General features: G+C 36.9%; 2 protein-coding genes across 6 annotated transcripts in view; both read left to right on the plus strand.

Moving 5' to 3' along the window:
- phf19 (PHD finger protein 19) overlaps window positions 1-1,262 on the plus strand; it is a 47,064-nt gene extending 45,802 nt beyond the window's left edge. For both annotated transcript variants that reach the window (XM_079827835.1, XM_079827834.1), the window contains one exon: window positions 1-1,262. This exon is cut by the window's left edge and continues 578 nt beyond it. The gene's annotated coding sequence lies outside the window, so the exon portion shown is untranslated.
- Window positions 1,263-1,968: 706 nt separating this feature from the next.
- The window catches only part of dab2ipa (DAB2 interacting protein a), a gene marked incomplete at its 5' end in the record, with an annotated part of 164,641 nt that continues 143,896 nt past the window's right edge, over window positions 1,969-22,713 (plus strand). Inside the window, 3 exons of one of the 4 annotated variants that reach the window (XM_079827786.1) lie at window positions 1,969-2,224; window positions 3,400-3,521; window positions 4,024-4,150. In XM_079827786.1, the coding sequence (XP_079683912.1) occupies window positions 2,152-2,224; window positions 3,400-3,521; window positions 4,024-4,150 (322 nt within the window). Of the gene's footprint in view, window positions 2,225-3,399; window positions 3,522-4,023; window positions 4,151-9,683; window positions 9,918-22,713 lie in introns of those variants that run through there. The other 3 variants (XM_079827790.1, XM_079827787.1, XM_079827788.1) reach the window with 3 other exon arrangements.

A 22,713-nucleotide genomic window follows, 5' to 3' on the forward strand; every position in this document is an offset into this window, starting at 1 on the left:
GTAAGATATACTAACCTTACACAGTATAACAGCCTATCGTTATTAGGTAGCAAATAAAGGACAGTATTATGCAACATGAAGTCATTTCAGTTTAGTTTTCCGATTCAAACTGTTTGCCCCCGTGAGTTTTGAGTTTAATAAAACATGGAGTGCTCATCTCCAAGAGTAGTTTACTTAAAGTAATTCATCGTTTCGTTCAAATCTCTCAGTATTTCTGCAGAAGGAAGATCTGTACACATTTATTTCTTCACCTAAGATTAACAGTACCGCGGTACTTTTTATTAGTCAGCACTTTTGTTCTTTCTTGTTCAAACATAATATTTGAATTTGTTCTTGGTGATTTATATAACCAAAGTGAAGCAAATACTGCTTTGAGAAGTATTTTTTCTATTTTCTATGCTTTTGTATGCTCTGGCATGCCAGATTGGATATACAAGACCTGCTTTGAGCAGGAATGAGGAAACTGAAAGTGGAAAGAGATCATCTGCATTTCATTTCAATAGAATTTAGGCTCTTTTCGACATTTGCCCACCGTTTTACAAGCTCTCCAAAGATTGTTGTTATATTTGAGCTGGATCTGTAAGGGGATACGTCCACTTGTCAGATGATTGGATTGACTGGAAAATTGAAAGTGATGTGAAGTTTTAAAGCTGTCAGGTTCTATAATTTGACTTCATTAGTTTTGTAGTACACAACATTATAAAAATACTTTATTATTTACGTGTATATAATTGGATATAAGATTAGCCCCATTTTATTATTGCACTATTAACATGTTTTATCAGCTATGCAAGCTATTATTGGATAAATTTACCTATATTTTCTAATTGATTTTAAAGGAAAAAAATGTATGAAAATATATTTCAAGTATTTACTTTTTACTTTTATAATATTACCCCAATGGAAAGGCATTTGTGAAATTGAAACGGTTTTGTCAACAAAACACAATATTTAGTTTTATTGATCATGTTCAAGTTTTTGTCAACTTGATCACATTTATAGAGGAGTTTTATATTTTTAGAGAGTTTAACAAGGTTCAGAAGAGAGACAAAACGTTTGTATTTGTATAAGATTAAAATTTAGTTTTGAATGCTTTTATGGCTATTTCTATACATCACACTCAAAGTTGTACATGGTAAGCATGTATTTTTGTTTTTGTTTTTCGAACAGTGTTCAAACATGTTAAATGTGCAAACTTGCATGTGTCATTATTCATTCATTCCTGTTTCAGACCATTAAAACAGTTTGTCAGCAATAATTTTAAAGGTGTGGTCTTGTGAATTTTTGTACCAGGTGTGAGATTCTTTATTCTGCATAATTAATAAACAAATATAACTGTACATTTAAACAGGGAAGTAGCCATGATTAATTCGATCTCATGTGAGTGAGAAGAAAATAGTTTCATAAGTATATAACTTTTTTTCTTGCCACAAACATCTACTTTAATTTCCTAAAAAAAAAAATGTTTTAAAAAATGCATAAACCCCAGTATGTCATTGTCACAGTCATTGGGTCATCATTTACACAGCCTGTGGCAAAATGTTAACTCATGAATATTAATAACGTGATGCTGACGTTCCTTGGTAACCTTTGAAAATCCACTAAAGTAGCTCAATTAATATTCATGAGTCTATTGCCTATCGCCCAATCAGGTCGCCTACGTTACGCAATTAACATTCATGAGCCAGGCCTTCACAAAGTTATATTTACTTGAGAGGAAGCAAGTGAATAAGAGAATTTGATTTAATATAATCACTGTGTATTTGTACTCCAGAAATTAGTACGAACCTGAAAAATACAAAACGAAAGCTTCGGTCTTTTTTTTTTTTTTCTAAACTAAGTTCCTTTTTTTTTTTTTTTAAAGAGAGAGGCCTGTTTGTGGACAGATTACTTACTTTCTTCGCCAGAGAGTTTAATCTGATAATTTAATTAAGGTATTACCTGACGTGTCTTGTCCCCTTCACTCTCATTCTGTGATCCTCATCACGCGTGTCTCAAACGGGTCAACAATCTGCACGTGCAAACCAGCGTCATTCGTTTTACATTATCCAAAAGTTCATTTTAATGTCGCATTTAGTAGTCATTATGAGGCGTCCATCAGGTGAGCAAATGTCAAGGAACGTTGCATGTTGAAAAGTGCGCGCTGTCATCATGTTTAGTGGCCCTGTTACTATGTCGCCGAACATCACCCGCTGCCAGCACCAGGGCTGGATGAGGGTCACCGGTGAGTACATCATTTGCTAAGAGCTGAAATGTGCTTTCTCAAGTCCTATTATATATCATTTGTCGATATGTTTGATGGTACGAAGTTTGTCTGTCATATGTTTACTGTGGGGGGTTTTGTGGTAGGCTGGCATATTAGGTCAACTTGGGCTATTCTCAGATCAGTTAGTATTTGGTACATTGATTTAAAAAAAAAAAAAAAAAAAGTCAATTCCTATTACAGTATCTTCAAAAACTATTAAAAAAATTAGCATTAAAGACTAAGTTAAACAGACTTTGTCATGTCTAAGCATGTTTTCACACTCGCCATAATCATTAAACAGCTTTTCAAGAAAAAAAAAGTTTTATGATTAAAAAACAAACCGCAAAAAGGGAAAAGTATGCTATAAACAAATATTAAACCATCGATTTGTCGAAAAATAGTGTTTCTGCGATTTTTTTATTACATATATAACACGTGACTATTTGCCCCAGCCTGCATTTATAAATAACTTAGTTTAACCGTTCGGCTTAAAACTACCATCAAGTTGACTATCTGAATGTATGTAAATGTTGTTTTCAAGTATTCACTTGATTACCTGAAACGTAAAGAAAAAAGCTATAAAAATTAAAAATTTTAGCTTTGAGGACAGAATTCATAAAAAATAAACCAACATAAGAAAATCAGGTCTCAAGTCTTTTATAGAGTATTAATATTTTATTAAGTATTACTGCAAACAGAAATCTTTTATCGACTATTTCATATTTTTCCTGTGAACATGTCTCAGTGTCTTGCCCTTTAGCCAGCTAAATGTAATATTTGTCTTAATTAGGCCTATATAAAAACACTTCTGAATGTCACAGGATCATGGCACAGTCCCGGAGATGCACTACAACTGCCTACAGTCTCTTAAATTTTCTTTTTAAACTTGGTAAAATAACTTAAAGAAATGGAAGGCTATCTAATTCAGTTAACCTAGCATTGTGCTTTTATACAAAACAATACTCATGCAACCGAACCTAGGATTGTCCATTCATAGAGCTGTTATGGCAGTTGACTTTATGACCAGTAGGTCACCTTCTGGAGCTGCTTAGACTCACACTCTGGTCCTGTCATGGTTGTAACTGATCCATAAAGGCCTCAACTTCTTTTCTCATTTCTCATACTTATGATCCAAAAATTGTTTCTGTTTACAGACATGAAAGGTTCATCAATCCACTGGATATCTTGTGGACAGCCACTATCAGAACCAATCGGATGGCAGGTCAAGTTTTGCTTGGTTGCAGAATGTCAACTTGTTCTTCTGGACAAGAGAGAGGTGTGTGTATTGTAGCCTTGTAGCCTATTCTGTGTACAAAGCATATGTACAAGTTTGTGTCTCCTTATTTTATTCAAAATATCAATAATAACAGATTCATTTTGCATTCCTATCAGAAATTAAGAATTATTAGTGTCATTGTAAATAGTGTTCAAATAAAGTGAATGTACAGCTCTGATATATATATATATATATATATATATATATATATATATATATATATATATATATATATATATATATATATATATATAATTAAATAAAATGTCATATATAAAAAAATATAATTATATAATTAAGGCATGCTTAATCGAGACTTTAAAAATGAATCCTTTTGATTATGACCTCACATTTAATGGCACCCTTTAAACTCAAGGGGGCAGCACATGTCAACAGGTCCAAAGTAACAGGTCAGCGCACAGAGTCTTTCTTCAGTCTATACTGTAGGCCTTTGCCCACCAACACTATAACTCTATGAATGGCTTCTGTGACCTGTCCTTAGATCAGTCCATTGCTGTTCGGAGAGCGCCGAGCTGAATCGTGCACTGTGTGGCTCCTGCGACGTAGCGCCAGCATTCCTGAGGGAGTTCAGCTCCGTAAGGACCAGAGCACACAAACCAGAAACAGCAGTGAGTAGGATCTGCTTGCACACCTGTTGCAGTTATTTTTTTCCCTTTAGACAATGAAGAAACTTATAATAGTCTTTAAAGGACAAAAGTGAACATGATCGGTTGGTTTCTGCTGCTTTATCTGCGCTGCTCTTACCATACAATCTTTATCCTGAGTCTAGTACGCTGTTCTAAATGAGTGATTTTGACAAAATGACCCGGTCAATGCTTTGCTAATAGCGGGGATAGCTTTTGCAAGTTAAAAAGATTTAGCCACTCTTTATGTAATGTATCAGAATATATTTCTTTTACTCATATTAGCAGATATTAAGCGATATGAACTTCATAATTATACCCTCGCCTTCATTGTGTTAAAGTTCAGATGTGATGCCATTTGTCAGAGCTGTGAAATGGAGCATGAGGGAACGCACTGTAGACTCTACTGTTTTCCGTTTGTCCAGATCTTTCTCAGACAGGCTGCAAACCAGTAATTTGCAGTGGGAGGCATAATTATGATGGTTACAGGACGGCTATTGTTTAGAATTGCCTAATAGGGGCTCTGGTTCACAATGCCATTGAATTTGGGGATGAGACACATTATGCCAACACTTGCTTTGTGAAACGGTTAAAAAGAACAATTGCATTAAATAGGCAAGTATGTTTATATAAGAGCTAGATAAAGTTTATCTATCTATCTATCTATCTATCTATCTATCTATCTATCTATCTATCTATCTATCTATCTATCTATCTATCTATCTATCTATCTATCTATCTATCTATCTATCTATCTATCTATCTATCTATCTATCTATCTATCTATCTATCTATCTATCTATCTATCTATCTATCTATCTATCTATCTATCTATCTATCTAATCCTGTCTGTCTATCATTAGATATTGCATATATGTCTGTCTGTCTTTTGCGCTGTCTGTCTGTCTATTGTTATGTTTGTCTGTCTGTCTATCGGTATACATGTCTGTCGCCTGTCTGTCTTTCTATCTACCGTTATCTCTGTCTGTCGTCTGTCTGTCATCTGTCTGTCTATCATTATGTATGTCTGTCTGTCTATCGTTATGTCTGTCTGTCTGTCAATCGGTATACATGTCTGTCGTCTGTCTGTCTGTCTGTCTATCTACCGTTATCTCTGTCTGTCATCTGTCTGTCTATCATTATGTCTGTCTGTCTATCATTATGTCTGTCTGTCTGTCTATCGTTATCTCTGTCTGTCGTCTGTCTGTCGTTTGCTCTGTCTGTCTGTCTGTCTATCGTTATCTCTGTCTGTTGTCTGTCTGTCTGTCTATCATTATGTCTGTCTGTCTGTAGGGTTTGTAAGACTTTTGTGTCTCCTATACTCACCAAGACTGCATTTATTTGATCAAATATACAGCATAATATAGTAGTAATAATAATATAGTCTTCAGTGTCACATGATCCTTCAGAAATCATTCTAATATGCTGATTTGCTGCTCAAGAATAATTTCTTATTATTATCAAAAAATGTGCTGCGTAATTATTTGTGGAAACCAGCGTTAATTTCGTTGACAAATAATTTTCGTCCACAACCTTTTTTCACTGACGAAAACGAGACGATAACTAAATAAAAACTAGTGTTGGATGACAAAAACTATGACGAAAACCTACTGTCATTTTCGTCAACAAATAAAAATGAGACGAAAATGTTAGGGAGGGACGATTAGGGAAGAGTTGTGCTTCTCCAGGCTCACGCATCCCCAATCCAGCTCTCCAGAGCAGCTCACAATCAATGAATAGCGCACATTTATGCCAGGCAATTGTTTATGAACTAATGCTGATGAATAATGACAATGTTTACTTTACGATGTTTATATAGTAATATATTTTAGACGGTTGTAACAATGCAGATTTTATCTCCTGAACTTGAATGAGCATCCTGCAACTGCAATAGTAAAGCACAGACATTTCAAAATAAGAGTCAATGTGTATTTCGAGCTTGTTTATAATTAAAAGTCACGCATTATATATTCGTTTTTGGTTACACAATAAACTGTATTTAATTTCATTCCCATTTAATTCATAGTCAGTAGGAAAGACCAGTATTTGACACACATTCAATAAAGTGTCAGGGTTATAATAGTTCACTAAAAACTTAATTACTTAAAATTAAATAAATGTTGACTGAAATTAAAAAAATAAATAAACAAACTTATTTGAAGCTTTAGCTTAACCTGATATGGCCTACTAACTAAAACAGAATACAAAGTTATAAAAACTATATAGATGTTAAAAAAAAAGGAATTGAGCTCTTTTGTGTATTTTTAATGTCAAAAACAAAATGATGTCAAAATGTCAGTTCAAGTGACAGTCGGTTGTGTAATGCTTAAATTCTTAATGTATTACAATTGAACTAAACTCATTAGATTTTAGTCGACTATATCTACTGTAGATTTAAAACTAGACTAAAACTATAAACAATTCAGGTGACTAAAATATGACTAAAACTAAATGGCATCTTAGTCAAAAGACTATGACTAAAACTAAATCAAAATTTGCTGTCTAAATTAACACTGGTGGAAACCGTGATACTTTTTTTTCAGGATTTGAAGTTAAAAAGAACAGCACATATCTGAAATGGAAATGTTTTGTAACAATGTAAGAATCTTTACTGTCATTTTTGATCAATTAAATGCATCCTTGCTGAATAAATGTATTTCTATTCTTTTCAAACGTTTGAATGGTAGTTTATGATCATGGATAGACCCTAAAACACTGACTTGGCAAAAGATCTCAAACATTCCAGACTGTTCTTCAGATCTCAGTGAGATTCTGTGTGAGCCGTAGTGTCATCGCAGCTCAGCGCTGGGCTAATGCATGTGTCAGACACTGACAGATTGATGCTGACTCAGTAAATGTCTCTGCGTTTACTCTGCACACCCCCTGCAGAGACACACGTTTAACGTTTAACACCCTACACACACGCTCATGTGCATCATCAGCATCCTAATCTGTGTCATAGCTCTTAAGAGAAAGCCACTTGATATCCATATGTGGTTTGAAATCTGATTAAAATTGGATTTTTGGAAATGTGTTGCAGTCTGATCGGATTTAGAGTTCCAGGTTCTTTCCTCATTCAGGATGTGAAGTCTGTAAAGTCTTAAAGTGCTGTAGTGTCTGCTCTTGTTTGTAGCATTAACTTTGTTTTGAATCATGATTGAGTGAGTGAGTGAGTGAGCAGTTTTGGAGACAGTATATGCATCAATTTTTAAATGGTAATAATGCCTCTGATGCAACTCATGAGTTGTAAGCACTTGGGTGAGATTAGTTTGTATGATGGACATGAGAATAAACTATATTCCCTGTTTTCTGTCCCCTCTTTACACAGTAATAGCTCTCTTGTGAAATATAGGCATAGATATACAAACATTATGGGCCCTATTTTAACGATCTGAAACGCAAGTGTAAAAACGCGAAGCGCAAGTAACTTTGTGGGCGGGTCTCGGCGCTGTTGCTATTGTCCCGGCGGGATAAATGGCTCTTGCGCCCGGCGCAAATCTAAAATGGGTTGGTCTGAAGTAGCTTCATTATTCATAGGTGTGGTTTGGGCGTAACGTGAATAAACCAATCCGAGCGTCATCCAACATTCCCTTTAAAAGCAGGTGCGCAAGTTCCATAATGGATTGCTATTATTATGGCGTATTTACCAGGCGCACGCCAGGAGCGGTTCACAGCCGAGGAGACTGATGTTCTTGTAAGAGCAGTGAAAGACAGAGAAGTGAAGTTGTAATGTTGTACATTATGGTAAAGGTGATTTCACAGTCTTTTTTTTTTCAGTCTTTCAGTTTTTTCAGTTTTTCAGTCGATTTTTTTTCCTGGTTCTTGACGGACAAACCAATTTGTCAGATGTCCTTATATACATATATGTCTTGCCACTATTGGGCAAACAGGTCTTATCCTTAATTATTACAATTAGCCTGAATCATTTGTAAGCTAGATTTATGCCTATTTTTTCACATCTTCGTGGCACACCACAATGATTTCCGTCATCTCATGTGTTTAATATTTTTTTAGTGTAACAATTTATGATTTGCAAAAATAACTGTTGCATCTGTGTAGATTACATGAGCAAAGTGTATGCGCGTTGTGCACGCTATACATTATGGTCAAGCATGCGCCCTTAAAATAGCATAATGAACAACGCGCAACGCGCCACTGACTTTAGACTAGGTTTTTTCTGGTCAGTGGCGCAATTGTTTAATGGAACAGCAAAATAGCACCAGGGATTGTTTGCGCCGGAACACGCCTCCTTTTTTGCGCTGAACCGCCCAGGGAGCGCAAGTGCATTCACTAGTTTAGCGACGTGCTTCTGTGGAGGGAAAAGCGCGCTTTGCGCGGGTGCAAAATAGGAATGACACATGCGTCGGTGTACAAAGTCAATTGCGCTGGGTGCAAGATAGGGCCCTTGGTGTTGAATGGATGATTACTGATCTGTATTGGTTTCATTATTTGCAAAATGTGGACAATTGGATTTTCTCTATTAGTCATTCCTGTTCTGCTGTCATTTTCAAGCTCTGTATCGTTTAATAATATTTATATTACAAGATTTACCAGCCTTAATGCTCCGGTCAAGCCCAGGGACTTACATTTTAGTTATTTAATATTATTATCATTTTTATTAATTATAACTTGATTATTTACACAGTTATAATTAACAAGACATCAGATAATTCATATAAATCATTGCTAATATTTACTTAAATCCCACAAAAATAGTCACTTCTTGAATTTTGTGATTTTAAAAAAGACTAACAGAATGTAAAGTAAAACTTAGGATCTATAAAACTATAAATTGATTAGCAATGAAAGCAGTATTCTTAAGAAAACATGTTTTGTTTGATATTTGGATTATATAAAGGCAAGAATGAAGAAACACCTGGAATATTTCTTTATAAATTGCCAGTCTTTCACTTTAGAAAGTGCATATAGCATCACAGCAGTGTAGTGTTAGTAATTGATATAGTAATAGAGTTTATGATAATATTTTGAAATAGGTTTTGTTTTTATATTTCCTGTTTTCACTTTTCAATTTGAGTTAGTTTTAGTAATTTTGTTGTTTTTGACATTGTGTCTATAATCTGCCTGTACAGCCTGTATTCAGTTTTATGTATACAAATAGAAATGAGAAATAGTTGAAATAAAATATTATAGTTCATGTTTATTTTATTAAAGTAATTATTTTTATGGTTTTAGTGTTAAATAATTTAGTTAACAACATCTGCAGACGTGACAAAAATGAGAACATCAGCTCTAACCGTAGTAATGAAAATATTTGAACCTCTATGTTCACATTGTTATATTGCGTGATAAAATAAACTAGTGCCATTTCCATCTTCAATGATAACATGACAATGTACTGCATAACAGGAATGAGCTGTAAGATCTAGAGGGTGGTAGAAAGGCATGCTCTCATAGAGTGAGAGAGAGAGAGAGAGAGAGGAAAAGCAAGTGATCAAGATTTTTTTTTAAATCCCTGCTGTGTCTTTAAGAGCTCTGGCGCTCATGTGGGAGTGAGTGGGGCCCAGCTCAGATCTGCTCCGTCTGCCAGATGCAACGCTCCAGCCAGAACGGAGCGCAGGCAGGCTGCACGGGAGGCAGCGCTCTTCTGGCAAACGGGTGACGAGGCAGAGAGAGTACCCTCCCCGTGAACCGTTGCTGTCTTCCCCTCCCCTGGCACTGAGAGCATGTCTGATTTTGCCTGTCTTTGAAGTTATGGAGTTGGACAACAAACTCGCGCTGGACGGCCACCATGGTAAGAGGAGAACTTGGATTCACTTTTAACAAAGCACATGAGCCAGTGATGTGAGCTTGTGTATGTGGGGCTGTGAAACAGATTAGAGCAGGTTGCCAGGGTTTGTCCGCTTTTTGCAGTTTTTATATTTTGTTGCAATGACAGAACAACTGTGATCTGTGCAGAATGTGTGTAATCACGTCTTTTTTAGTTAGGGAAGCGTTTAGAACATGTGCGTTGACTGAACAGATGAAAACACTGTAACATCAACAGACGTGTTCGCTCAGGTTGCTACTGTTACCTCAACCCTTGACATGCGTTAAACCTTACCTGAAATTTGATCTAGAACAGGCCAAGGGTTCACTTTATGTCCGACAGCAGTGAAAACCATTACTTACACCCTACAAATTTACTTCAACTTTCTGCGTGCACCAGAAGCATTTGAATACTGCTATTCTTTTCACATTACTTTATATTTAACTGATGTAAAAATAAGTTGAATTAGTAGATGCATTAGTAGAAAACAGTTTGAAAACATTTACGCCATTGTATTCAGGACTAAACTCATAGTTCTGGTTTTGTTGTTTAATGTCTTTCTAATGAGGCTGAATTAACCCTCAGGACTGTATTGAAGGATTTATTGCTGTCTATGTTCACGCTGATGTGACAGTCATGTGGGCTGAGATGAACTTTAGAGGGATCTGTAGGTGCGTTCACGCCATGTTGTAATTACCATAACGATTCTGAACTGTAAAAAGCCTTCACGTGCTTAAACTTGTAATTACGACGTGTAAACTCGTAATTTTCTGAGAGCTATGACATGTACCACGTGGCAAATTTAGGGTGTGTTTGATCCATCGAATGTTGCCGTCATTGTATATTGTGCACCAAGTATTGAGGTCTCTGTGTTCGGGTGGGTACCACATTACTTCTATTATGGTCTACCCAATATCTATTGTATTGTTTACTTAGATGTTTCTAAGTAAAGCATACACTTGAATGGTTTAATTCAGAGTTATTTTGTTTAATTTTGTGTGAGAGTAAATAAGTAAATCGCAAAAGTAAACTTCAACTAAGTAGAAATTACTCAACAAACTTTAACTGGCAAAGTTAAAGTTACTTTGTTAATTTTACTAAACTTAGTTAAGTAGAGTTTACTTAATTCCATGCTATAAAAATGATGTGTGGGGTATTTTGAGCTTAAACTTCATATACACATTCTGGGGACATTAGAGACTTATTTTACATCTTGTAAAAAGGGGCATTATAGGACCCCTTTAAAATTTCCTAAAAATTTGCTCACCCCCATGTCATCCAAGATGTCTTTCTGTTTATGTCTTTCTTTCTTTAGTCAAAAATGTTTTTTTTAAGGAAAACATTCCAGGATTTTTCTCCATATAGTGGACTTCAACGGGGACCAACGGGTTAAAGGAAACTGCAATTCGGACCTTCAACCCGATGGTCCCCATTGAAGTCCACTATATGGAGAAAAATCCAGGAATGTTTTCCACAAAAACCTTGATTTCTTTTTGACTGAAGAGAGACCGACATGAACATCTTGGATGACATGGGGGTGAGTAAATAATCAGGAAATTTTTAAATCTGGAGTGAACTAATCCTTTAAAAAATCTGCATGCAAAGACTTGCGAAAGAAAAATTATGTACATTTCACTTTTTTTTTTTCAGTGTACGATCCATGTAGGTGAAGAAAAAAAATCGACTTTTACTTCACTTTTTAAATGTTGTCTTTCTTGTGCAGCCATTTTAGGGCTACATTTGAGTTGCATAGGGGTTGAGATCACTGTGCAACATCTTTGTCGTTTCATTTACGGTTCATATAGGCTAATTAAGAAGTATTTTGTTGGTAATGACATGGAAATGCTATGCCGTATTCATCGCTTTTTAATTTTCACCAGGAATCTGTAATCAAACAGAATTGTTCAGATATTCATCAGCATAACCCATGTGAGTTTTGCATTTCAGCACAAGTTTAAAATGTTTTGAGTCAATGAATAATTAATTAAATGAGCTCTTTTGCACCGAGATCAAATAGATAATGCAAATAGATGTTCTGAACTAGCATAAGACCTATGATTGACTTCCTATTAGCTCCTTTTAGCTCTCTTCAGAAAAGTTTCGCAAAAACCTCCAGTACAATGAAAAGCAAAGGAAACATCTGAAACATTTAGTGGGATGTGTGTTTTTGTTTGTTGTTTCACTTTGGTTAGGAATATTTGGTAGAAAAAGTTGTTCAGCAAACGTCTGTTGGCCTCAAAGCAATCCTTCTTGTAACTTTGCCAAGGATTAAACATCCCAGACATGGCTCTGAATGGTGACAATTTTTGTGAAGAACATAATCCTTGTGATATATCAAGATGGACATAATCTCCTTTAGTCAGATATTAGGACAAACATTCATAATTTCCTCCATCTTGTTCCTGTTGCCCAAATCCGTGTTTTATGCAGCATTTAGGCCTGTTGCTGTTTCATTTGGTTGGTGCCGCTGATGACTTGCCTGGCCATTGTTACAGCAAAGCATCATATTGTCCTGCTTTTGTTCGGGAAATACATTTGGCAACATTCTGTTTTGGACTTTTATCCATTTCATTTGCTGGCCTGAGGACTGGCTGTGTTCCAAACACACAATGTGAAGGATGTACTCAATTATAATACACATTTCTGCTGTAGCAAACAAGCTCTTGCAATGCAGGGCTGTATTATTTATGGCATAAGCCTGATAGCTTATCTGATGGTAACCTCCTGTTATCCTTCGTTTAAAGCTGAAGCATGTATTTTTCTCCTCTCTCAGCTTAATTTGCAGAGATTATAACTACAAGTAAACCACTTGTAGGTGTATTCCCCTAAAAAGTGTAAACTCTGTCTTTCTGTGGCTTATAAAACATTGTTCTTAAAAGCGTCATAAGCCTAAGCAGATCGTTGAGACCATTGCTGCCATTAGTTTATATGATCTACTGAGGCTTACGATGCTTTTGGGAAATGCAGCCCAGGCCTGACTCAGCAACATTGACACTGTCGCATAGGGGAATATTGTTGTTGTTTTGTTTTACAATTTTGTTTAATAAAACCAGTGATGTGCTGAAATTACACACTTTGAGCCCTATCATACACCCGGCGCAATGCAACAGCAGGTGCGACACAAGTGTTATTTGCTTGTTTCAGCCCCTACGTCCAGCGCCACGTTGTTTAAACTTCTGCCCATCTGCTTGCCCATAGGCGTGCTGGTCTGAAAACGAGGTGTGTTTAGGTGTATTGTTGGCGCGTTGCTATTTTGAGGCAACTGTGCAACACCGACCAACAAAAACCTGGTCTAAAGTCAATAGCGCAGTCTTTTTTGTGTTATTTAAAGGGTGTGTTAGTAATATGCGCCTATAGGCGGGTGCACAACGCACAAACACTCTGCTTACTACACACAGAGGGATGCGCAGCAGCACACAAACATGTTTAAATATTAAAAATAAAAGGATCCCTCTCTAGAGAAGCGTTCAGTCTTTCTACTCGCAAATTCCGCCATGTAAATAGTGAATCCGCCATGGTGTAAGCGCAACTGGCTTTTAAAGGGAATGGGAGATGAGACTCTGATTGGTTTATTGCACGTTACGCCCGAAACACACCCATTACTCATTAAGAGACTAGGTACAACCCTTTTGGACCATGTGCCTGATGCGCCAACCAGTCGTTAAACTAGCAAAAGTGGATTCGGACAAGCCCTAAGTGCACCTGCGCAATGCGGTTCAGACCATGTACTCAGATTGTTAAAATAGGGCCCTTCAGCTTTAAAATGCAATAAGTCTGTTTTTGGGCTACTTTTAAAATTATTATTTTTTTAACTGTAACATCAAAAGATGTGTTCGCTCAGGTTGCTACTGTTACCTCAAGGCAGGCTGAACTCTTGAGTGTGATTAAATGTTAACACTCTTGATGTGTTAAACCTTACCTGAAATTTGATCTACCAAGGCCAAGGGTTCACTTTTCTGTCTGACAGCACTGAAAACCATTATTTACACCCTACAAATTTACAAACTTTCTGCGTGCACCAGAAGCATTTGAATACTATTATTATTTTCACATTACTTTATATTTAAAGGTTCAGTGTGTAGTATTTATGAGGATCTTTTAAATTGCAATATAATATACATAACTATGTTTCAAGTGGTGTATAAAGACCTTACGTAATGAACCGTTACGTCTTATTACCTTTAGAATGAGCCATTTCTATCAACATACACCGCGGGTCCCCTTACAGTGAAATCGTCCTTTTGTGCCGCCATGTTTCTACAGAAGCCCTAAACAGACAAACTTCTCTACAGAGCGCTAGCTACTCTCTGCTGTCTCAGACGACGACATCTTTGTCCTGTGTCGGCCACCGTAGCTTCTCTGTGTGCTCCGAAAGGGAGGGATGATGCAATTCACAACCTTTAATTGATATAAAAATAAGTTGAATTAGTGATGCATTAAAATGTTGCCATGAAACCTGTGCCACACTGTTAATGTTTAAAAACATTTACGCCATTGTATTCAGGAATGAACTCATAGTTCTGGTTTTGTTGTGTAATGTCTTTCTAATGAGGCTGAATAAACCCTCAGGACTGTATTGAAGGATTTATTGCTGTCTATGTTCACGCTGATGTGACAGTCATGTGGGCTAAGATGAACTTTAGAGGGATCTGTAGGTGCGTTCACGCCATGTTGTAATTACCATAACGATTCTGAACTGTAAAAAGCCTTCACGTGCCTAAACTTGTAATTACAACGTGTAAACTCATAAAAGAGCTACGACATGTATCATGTGGCCGCTGTACCACACTGCAATCCGTACAAAAGTATTGGTAATGCATATATATTTTTTAATTTTTGAAAGTATTCACAAGTAGATCAAAATACAGGAAGAACAGTAATACTGTGAAAAATGATCACAAAATATAAAAAATTACTCTCAGAAATCATTCTAATTTGCTGCTTAAGAAACATTTCCTATTATTATCACTGTTGAAAACAGTTGTGCTGCTTAATATTTTTGTGGGAACCCTGATACATATTTTTCATGATTCTTTGACTAATAGAATGTTCAAAAGAACTGTATTTAATATTAATATATATATTTTTGTAACCGTGTAAAACATCTTTATGGTCACTTTTGATCAATTTAATTTTTGATCACAAACTTTTAAACTGTATAGAGGTCTTAAAGGTGCAGTAGTTAGAACAGTCTAATCGGATCAGAATGGAAATGGTTGAATACAAATATAGAAGTATAGGCTACAAAGTGTTGAATATGACCTCCTTTAATAGACAAATAAACAGTGACAGTAAATCACAGATACACTCTAAATGTGTTTTTATTGAATATAAATTGGAAGCATTACTCAAGGCTAGCTTGAAAAATCTTCCCTAAAAATGTATGCCTTGGGAAGGCTGGATGTTCAGACCTTTTATCAGTAGTGGGAAATCCCAGTTTAGTCATAATTGGTAATTGAGGGTAGTCAACTGAGTCTTTATTCAGCCCATAGACTAGGAAACGACACTCCCCTAATTGCATAGTATTAAATGAATTAATTATTATTGAGATTTATCAGGAGAGAAGATTAAACAATAGAGCTATCTCATAGCATTGAGGCTATATTTTAGGACTACAGTGGATGCCTGTTTTATAGTAGGGCAAATCACTTCAAGATACACTGTAATGGCTTAATATCTGCTTTTGAAAGGATTAGACAACCAGACGTGAACTGAATAGAGATGTTATGTGGTTCTGTAAATATCTTATGCCATCAAAAAGTGTTTTTCAAAACTTAGATCTAATTTTACATGACAAATTCATGTTTTTAACTCCCATGTTCAATAGGACTAAGTGTTAACATTTAATGCCGTTTATGGCAGGTCCTTCATCATTTTAATGATTGTTTCTACCAAGTCATGTGTCCCTCCATGTCTATGGCAGTTACAGCTGAGCTGTGGTTTACATCTTGGTCCCAATGAAAGTTTAAGTGACACAAAGTTGACCTTTACCAAATCCTGAATGGCTGCCATTAAAGCAAAGGCCATTTTGGAAAAGGGCAGCTGTAAAATGCATCAGAATCAGGAGTAGGTGGGCGAAACAGGCTCTAAATCCTGGACCCAGATGATAAGGTCATTGTTAGAGATTTGCAGAGATACTTTTGTGACGTTTTTGTCTTTTCATTTTGAATTGTTTGAGTGTACTGAATGCAGCTCTTCCACTATCCATACTTAGCCCCATTTCATAAACAATAATGAGTTTTTTCTTTGTTTTTTCCAGATGTGAAGGATCTTTGACATGTGAGACATAATACATCTATGTGGGCATATTGCATTTGATGTCAGAATTCCTTTGAATGTGATCTTGGCCCAGCTGGTTGTCATATATCCGACCAAATTTTCTGACCTCACATGCTTCACAGAAGTGCCTTTGTGTTGCTAACAGCAGCTGTCCAAATCCCAGCTCTCCATCATGTTAGTAGGATGTTTAGACTAGAACTGTACGTCAAGTCCCTTTATGATTATTTATGATGCTCGTTTTATGATCACAACCATTTTGGAGAAGCAACTTTGAAACTGTAGCTTGTGCTATCATGGTCAAGTATCAAATTAGCCTTTTGAAAAAGTAGCTTTTGTTTTCAATGTGACAAAACAGTTGTAGTATTTAAACTAATTGGTCCCGGCGGTGTTTCAAAGCGACATGTAATGCCCAAAAGGTTTCACAAAGTTGTTCAAAAATATGTACAGTTGCAGGGCCTTATTTCCAGTATATAGTTGAATATTTAGCCTTGTTAGGTGTTTACTGTATATTTTATCACAACCATTAGCAACTACGAGTTGGCTTTTTATTTGATGAGGCAAATTGCTTATTTTCAGACCAGGAGGCTAAATTTAGCTAATATTAGGCAGTTGCATAAACACAGCATTATGTTAAGACTGTGTCTTAAGTACTAGTATGACCAGCTAGTGGTTAGTCAAGGGAAAATCGGTCTTACATTTTAGTATCAAATTAGACTAATCTATATTTTTATCTAACTGACTTAAAACAGTTATGAACAGTCAGTTATCAATCTACACTGTAAAAAGGGATCAGTTGAGTTAACTTAAAGTGAGGAAATCCGTTGCCTTAAAATTAATTGCCTGGTTTAGGCTTAGATTAAGCCAAGATTAGGCCTTAGTCCAATTAAGGCATTTAAGTATTTTTTTATATAAACGTGCCTTAGAAAAAAAAATACTGCTATGCATCTTGAGACAAAACAATGGAAGTGACATATTTTTTAAGATGTCATTGCATGTTACTTTCAGTTAAAACCGCTCAAACATGCATAAGTTTACCACATAAGTTTATTTACTTAACAATTTTAAGGCAACAGGTTTTCTAATTTTTTTAAGTTAAGTCACTTGATCAATTTTGACAGTGTAGTTGTTTAGACTAGTTCTTAAGACACATTCTTAACTTAGAAGCTATGTTTATGCAACCAGCCCTACTAGCGACAATGACAAAATGGGTTGGGGATGTTGTTTCTTGTTGACTTTAAGTTATTAGCGTCACTTCTTTTACCTTGTTTTCTCATAAATCAAGCGTATAGCGTCAGTTCTGGCAGGTCACGTTAGTCAAACTCGCATCAGCTGTCTGTCAGCTGATCACGTCTACCTATAGGAATACGACGTCTACATATTTATAGCTCCTCAGTACTATCAGCAGCTATCACATTTCTCCAGAGCTCATTTACCATCCTCCACCCCCAGCTCCTCCTCTTGTCAGTCAGGATTTAGTATTCTGATTTCCCTTGAATCAGGCTAAATTCCTGAATCACTTTGTACATGTAATATCATCATTAATGAGATCTGCAATACATTATGTTGGTTCTGTTCTGTTTACCCTAAGGGGGCTTATCCATGCTAGGCTGCATGGATGCGCAGGGAGTTCTTACCCAGAACAGAACCATACCGCCAGTCCAAACTATATGCTAATAGTCAATCAATCATCTTTGATGATAGTGGTCCTGACAGAATGATGCTAAAACAGCAAATGTTTACAGCAAATGCAGTAAACATGTCGTATATATGAACAGTCCAGTCTGCCTTGTGCACATTATATGTCTGGGCGTCCAGACAGCTTTCAGACACTGATAATTTGATGTCCTTTATTGCTGGAGTGCAATACGAACCCTTGAGAGCGGGTTTTAGGTGGCATGAAGTAAAGCAAATGCACATTGTGAGCTGAGCTTTTTATCTCCGCTGAACCACAGATTGCTGAAGCGTTGTAACTGTTGCTAGGATGTCCAGTGGCCAGAGCATTTATCGCCGTGGAAACATTGTTTTACCCATCCCCCTTTCTGGATTGATGTGTGTTTTTACTTGTTTCTCTTTTTAACTCATCATTTGAAACAGATGTCACCAAAGCCGGTGTTTTTCATGCGATCAGCAGACACTATGTTGGGTGCCTGTTTTTAAGTTGTTCTTTGGATGCATGGCTCAGTATGCCAAATATTAATTACACTTTCCAGGTTATTTACAATTTACAATGTGTATGGAGTCTATGGACAATATGCCTGACATCCAGATTACTATATTAAATATGTACTAATCCCTCAGTATCCCTCACAATTACTTATATACTTAGTTATACACTTATTAGTTCAAGTGAAGTATATATGAGCGAGTCATTGAATCATTCAAACCGATTTAGTTTTTCTTTATTGATGATGTTTTTGATTAATTAAACATTTTAAATTGGCTGCTGCAATTAACTTTTTGTAGAATTTCTTGTAAATTACAGTATGTTATTTTGTTTAGTCGTCTGCTCAGAATCGTGATCTCTGTTTGAAGCAAATAAATCCAGAATCGTGCAACACTTATAATGAAGTCTAGCAGTGATGCATACAGTATTTATACAATGGTATTGGTTGTGTGACTTTTTAATAAGTTATTGGAACCAGTTAGCCTGACAAGCCAGACCCACATCAAGGGAACTCACCATTGGCAGGGCTCAATCCGAGGGGCGGGATAAACGGTTGTCTTTCAAATTCCCTCTGCACGCAATAGGATAGCGCTACAACCAACCAGAGTGAAGAAGAAGGTGAAGCGGAGCTAGTTGATAGATTAAACTTTCGCCGTATCCGGTCGGCAAAACTCAGAACACATCTGCCTTTCTTAAGAATGACTTCAGTACCGTTCTTTGTTCTTTTCTCAAAGAAAAGCTTAACTCTAAGTCTTCCAGAGTCGCGGGCAAAGCCGATTTGAAAGGCCGCTGTTGGCCAGCTTCTTTGTTTATAAGTAGCATGCGGAACCGCCGCAACTCAGCCATCATTATGTTAAGCCCGCCCACCGACTCTATACACGATGTGATTGGCCTGACCAGAGTTTGGTTTTTCCAGCTCGCAAGCCAACGGAGAGTTGCTAGACGCCCCTGGCTACAAATTAGATTTGCTGTCGCTAGGGTGCGTCTAGATTTCTAGGCTAGGAACCAGTCTGATAAAGAGGCAGATATATTTAAGCTGATAAATTATAACCAAATGATTGAACTCCATATTATTTTTACTAGACCTAATTATTTTTAAACAAATACAATTTTGCAGTTGTACCCATTTTAAAATTATAAGCAGTTTTCCAGTGTAAATTATATTTGGTGTCATTTGAAGCACGTATAGATATAGACTTTTAAGTCTTATATATACATATATTATCAATTAGTATTATCTATCAAAATGTCAGTGTCGCTGCATCCCTAATGTTTTACATTTTAAATTGTTTTCATTTTTCCCCCAGCTTAATTTGCTGTAGGTAAGACATTCATAGGTTGATTTCCTTAGACATTAACATTGCACTGTTTGTTGAAGCATCCCGTCACAGCAACAGTGTGAGTTTAGGATGGGACTGTCTGTTGGCTGACTAATGACAGACAGGGAGAGTGTCTAAACTTTTTTTTGCAAATTTAAATAACCAATTTCAAGTAGTCAAATTCAGTAAAACCGTAAATAAGTAGAGAAAAAAATAGCTTGTTTATAAAGCCATCCAAAGGCACTGTAAAAGTGTGCACTGTGTATCGGAACTTTTTCACTGGGAGATTAAAGTGTCAGAGCCCAGACAGGCCTTCCCATAACACACTCCCTTGAGCCTGCCTTCTGATTGGCTTACATTCCAGAGGAATTCAGATTTCCAAAGGGGGTTCGTTTCCCCAAAAGATGGTGGTGTAGAATGAGAGAGAGAATGCCGTTACTAGGCCCCTAACTGCTCATGAAAATGGAAAAAAGTAACCACTGTCCCTCTTGTTCTCCCCCCGCCCACCCCCCTCTTTCATTCTCCTTTCTTTCCAAAAGTGGGTGGGTCAGCTTGCCGCACAATGTGGCAGGCCTGAGCGCCGTGTTAGAATTCTTGTGGTAATCTCCACCACCGTGTGGAGGCCGAAGCAGCACACAGATGGATGTAACAGGCAGGTTTTATTTGTATTTCTCGATAAGGATCTGAGATAGTGGCGGACACATCATTGAGCCCTTCAGCTTGAGTGCCGTCCTTTCTGTTTCTGATTATTCTCTTCATAGGATGGGGTGACCTGCTTCAGAAACTGGCCTATTTCGAAGATGTCCCCTGTGGGCAACCAAGGTGAGAAGGAGCTGTTTTTGGGCTCCAAAAAGATGTGAAGTAGGGCCCAGTGTCTTTTAAACAGCATGCTGTACGCTTCAGGCTCAAACAGGAAGTGTGGGACAGCTGAGGCTCCGTCCCAAATGGTGCACTAAGCCCACACTTTGGTTATGTAATCTCGCATAGGTTGTTGGGGAGTAGTCGGAATCATAAAATGGATCACACTATGACTTAGTTGGGACAGATCAAACTAGATGTCCTGCATTTTCAGAAAATATAGGCGTTTATTTTTGTGGCATTTATTTTACTTTTTCCTTCTAAAAGAAAAAATAGCATTAGAAGAAAAAAATCATTGATACCTTATTTAATGAAAGTGATATGTGAAATATGCCTTCTAGCTATCAGTTTGAATGTGTAACATAGTGTTAATCCATCTTACAGAGTCACATTCCTGATCTTTGAAATGCACCGCAGAAAAGCTTTAAACAGCCAGTAAACTCGTGTGGAAACATGGGAATTATTCTCTGGCTGGCAGAACTCTGAATCCGAGGGTGTATATTAGCTCTGTCAGCAATTAACTTTTTTATGATGCAGGCCTTGCTGTTTTAGGATCGGCTGATGAACAAATGGATCCTGTTCCCATTCTGTTTTCCATTTTCCCCAATGTTATTCCCTTTGCCTTTCTCTTTCTCTCTCTCCGTACTCTCCGATGTTACCCTCCCATTTTTTTGTCCGGATGTTGTTTTACTCTAAAGTTAGGGTATTCCAAGCCCGGCTTTGAACTATAAAAGCTGTGGTGCTTCAGAGATGGCTGATATAGTGCCTCTATTGATCCCGTCTCCTGGCAACCTCTGACAACAGCTGAGCAAAGGACACAATCCGAAATCACAAACAAGACTTTTCTTGTGCAAAGTTAAATATAGGCTTGCCCTGGCCTTGTGTAGATGGTACCGGGAAACTGGTATTATAACGTATTAAGTGCTGGTATAAGATGACTTGTTTTTGTGTAATTTAAATAATTGCAGTCATAGTCATAGCTATTTTGTTTGAGATTAGTTCTCATAGTTTGCTGGCACTCATTGGTACAGAGTACCATCTATTATGCGCTATCAGTACCAGGATTTTGTTTTTTTGCATATCAGCATCTATTGTAATCTCTTCTATCACTGCTTTATAGGATACTCTTACTAGACAAAGGCTGTTAGTCACGCAAGCCAACGACTTTGCTATCACATTAAATTTGGTCCATTATTGTGGCTTAATCTGGCCAAGACTAGTAAAGACACCTTACGACCACAATGACCAACATTTATTCTTGAATTTGCATTAGCAGGAACAAAATGCAGTTTTCTGTCTAATTTGAACTAAAGCAGCACAATTTAGAATGAGGTCTTTCCCCAGTCAAGTAAATAGGAGCTAGTCCAGTTTCTATACATTTATTTCTATATATTTATATATTTTCATAAATCAGCTAATTTATATGAATCTATGTAACTTATATATTCATGTTAACTCTGTCAGGAATGAACTTGAATTATGATATAGGGTAAGCCTTGGTGTTTTATGATCGGCTAAAGAACATCATAATAATAATAATTAGTTACATTTATATAGCGCTTTTCTAGGCACTCAAAGCACTTTACATATAGAAGGGGGAATCTCCTCAACCACCACCAATGTGCAGCATCCACCTGGATGATGCGACGGCAGCCATATTGCGCCAGAACGCCCACCACACACCAGCTGATTGGTGGAGAGGAGACAGAGTGATGAAGCCAATCTGTATATGGGGATGATTAGGAGGCCATGATGGAGAGGGGCCAATGGGCAAATTTGGCCAGGATGCCGGGGTTACACCCCTACTCTTTATCGCAGGACATCCTGGGATTTTTAATGACCACAGAGAGTCAGGACCTCAGTTTAACGTCTCATCCGAAGGACGGTGCTTGTTACAGTATAGTGTCCCAATCACTATACTGGGGTGTTAGGACCCACACAGACCACAGGGTGAGCGCCCCCTGCTGGCCTCACTAACACCTCTTCCAGCAGCAACCTGGTTTTAATCGTTTGACAGCCCTAATGTATTTTATTTATATAAAATCTATAATGATTTTTATATAAATGTATGATATATATACATTTTATTCCTATACATTTTATGTAAAAACTCATGTTCAAGGTTTGCAGACTTGCTGTGATTAATCTGAATGCAATTTGT

Source organism: Gobio gobio, assembly GCF_949357685.1.
Source record: "Gobio gobio genome assembly, chromosome: 10".
Lineage (NCBI taxonomy): Eukaryota > Metazoa > Chordata > Actinopteri > Cypriniformes > Gobionidae > Gobio > Gobio gobio.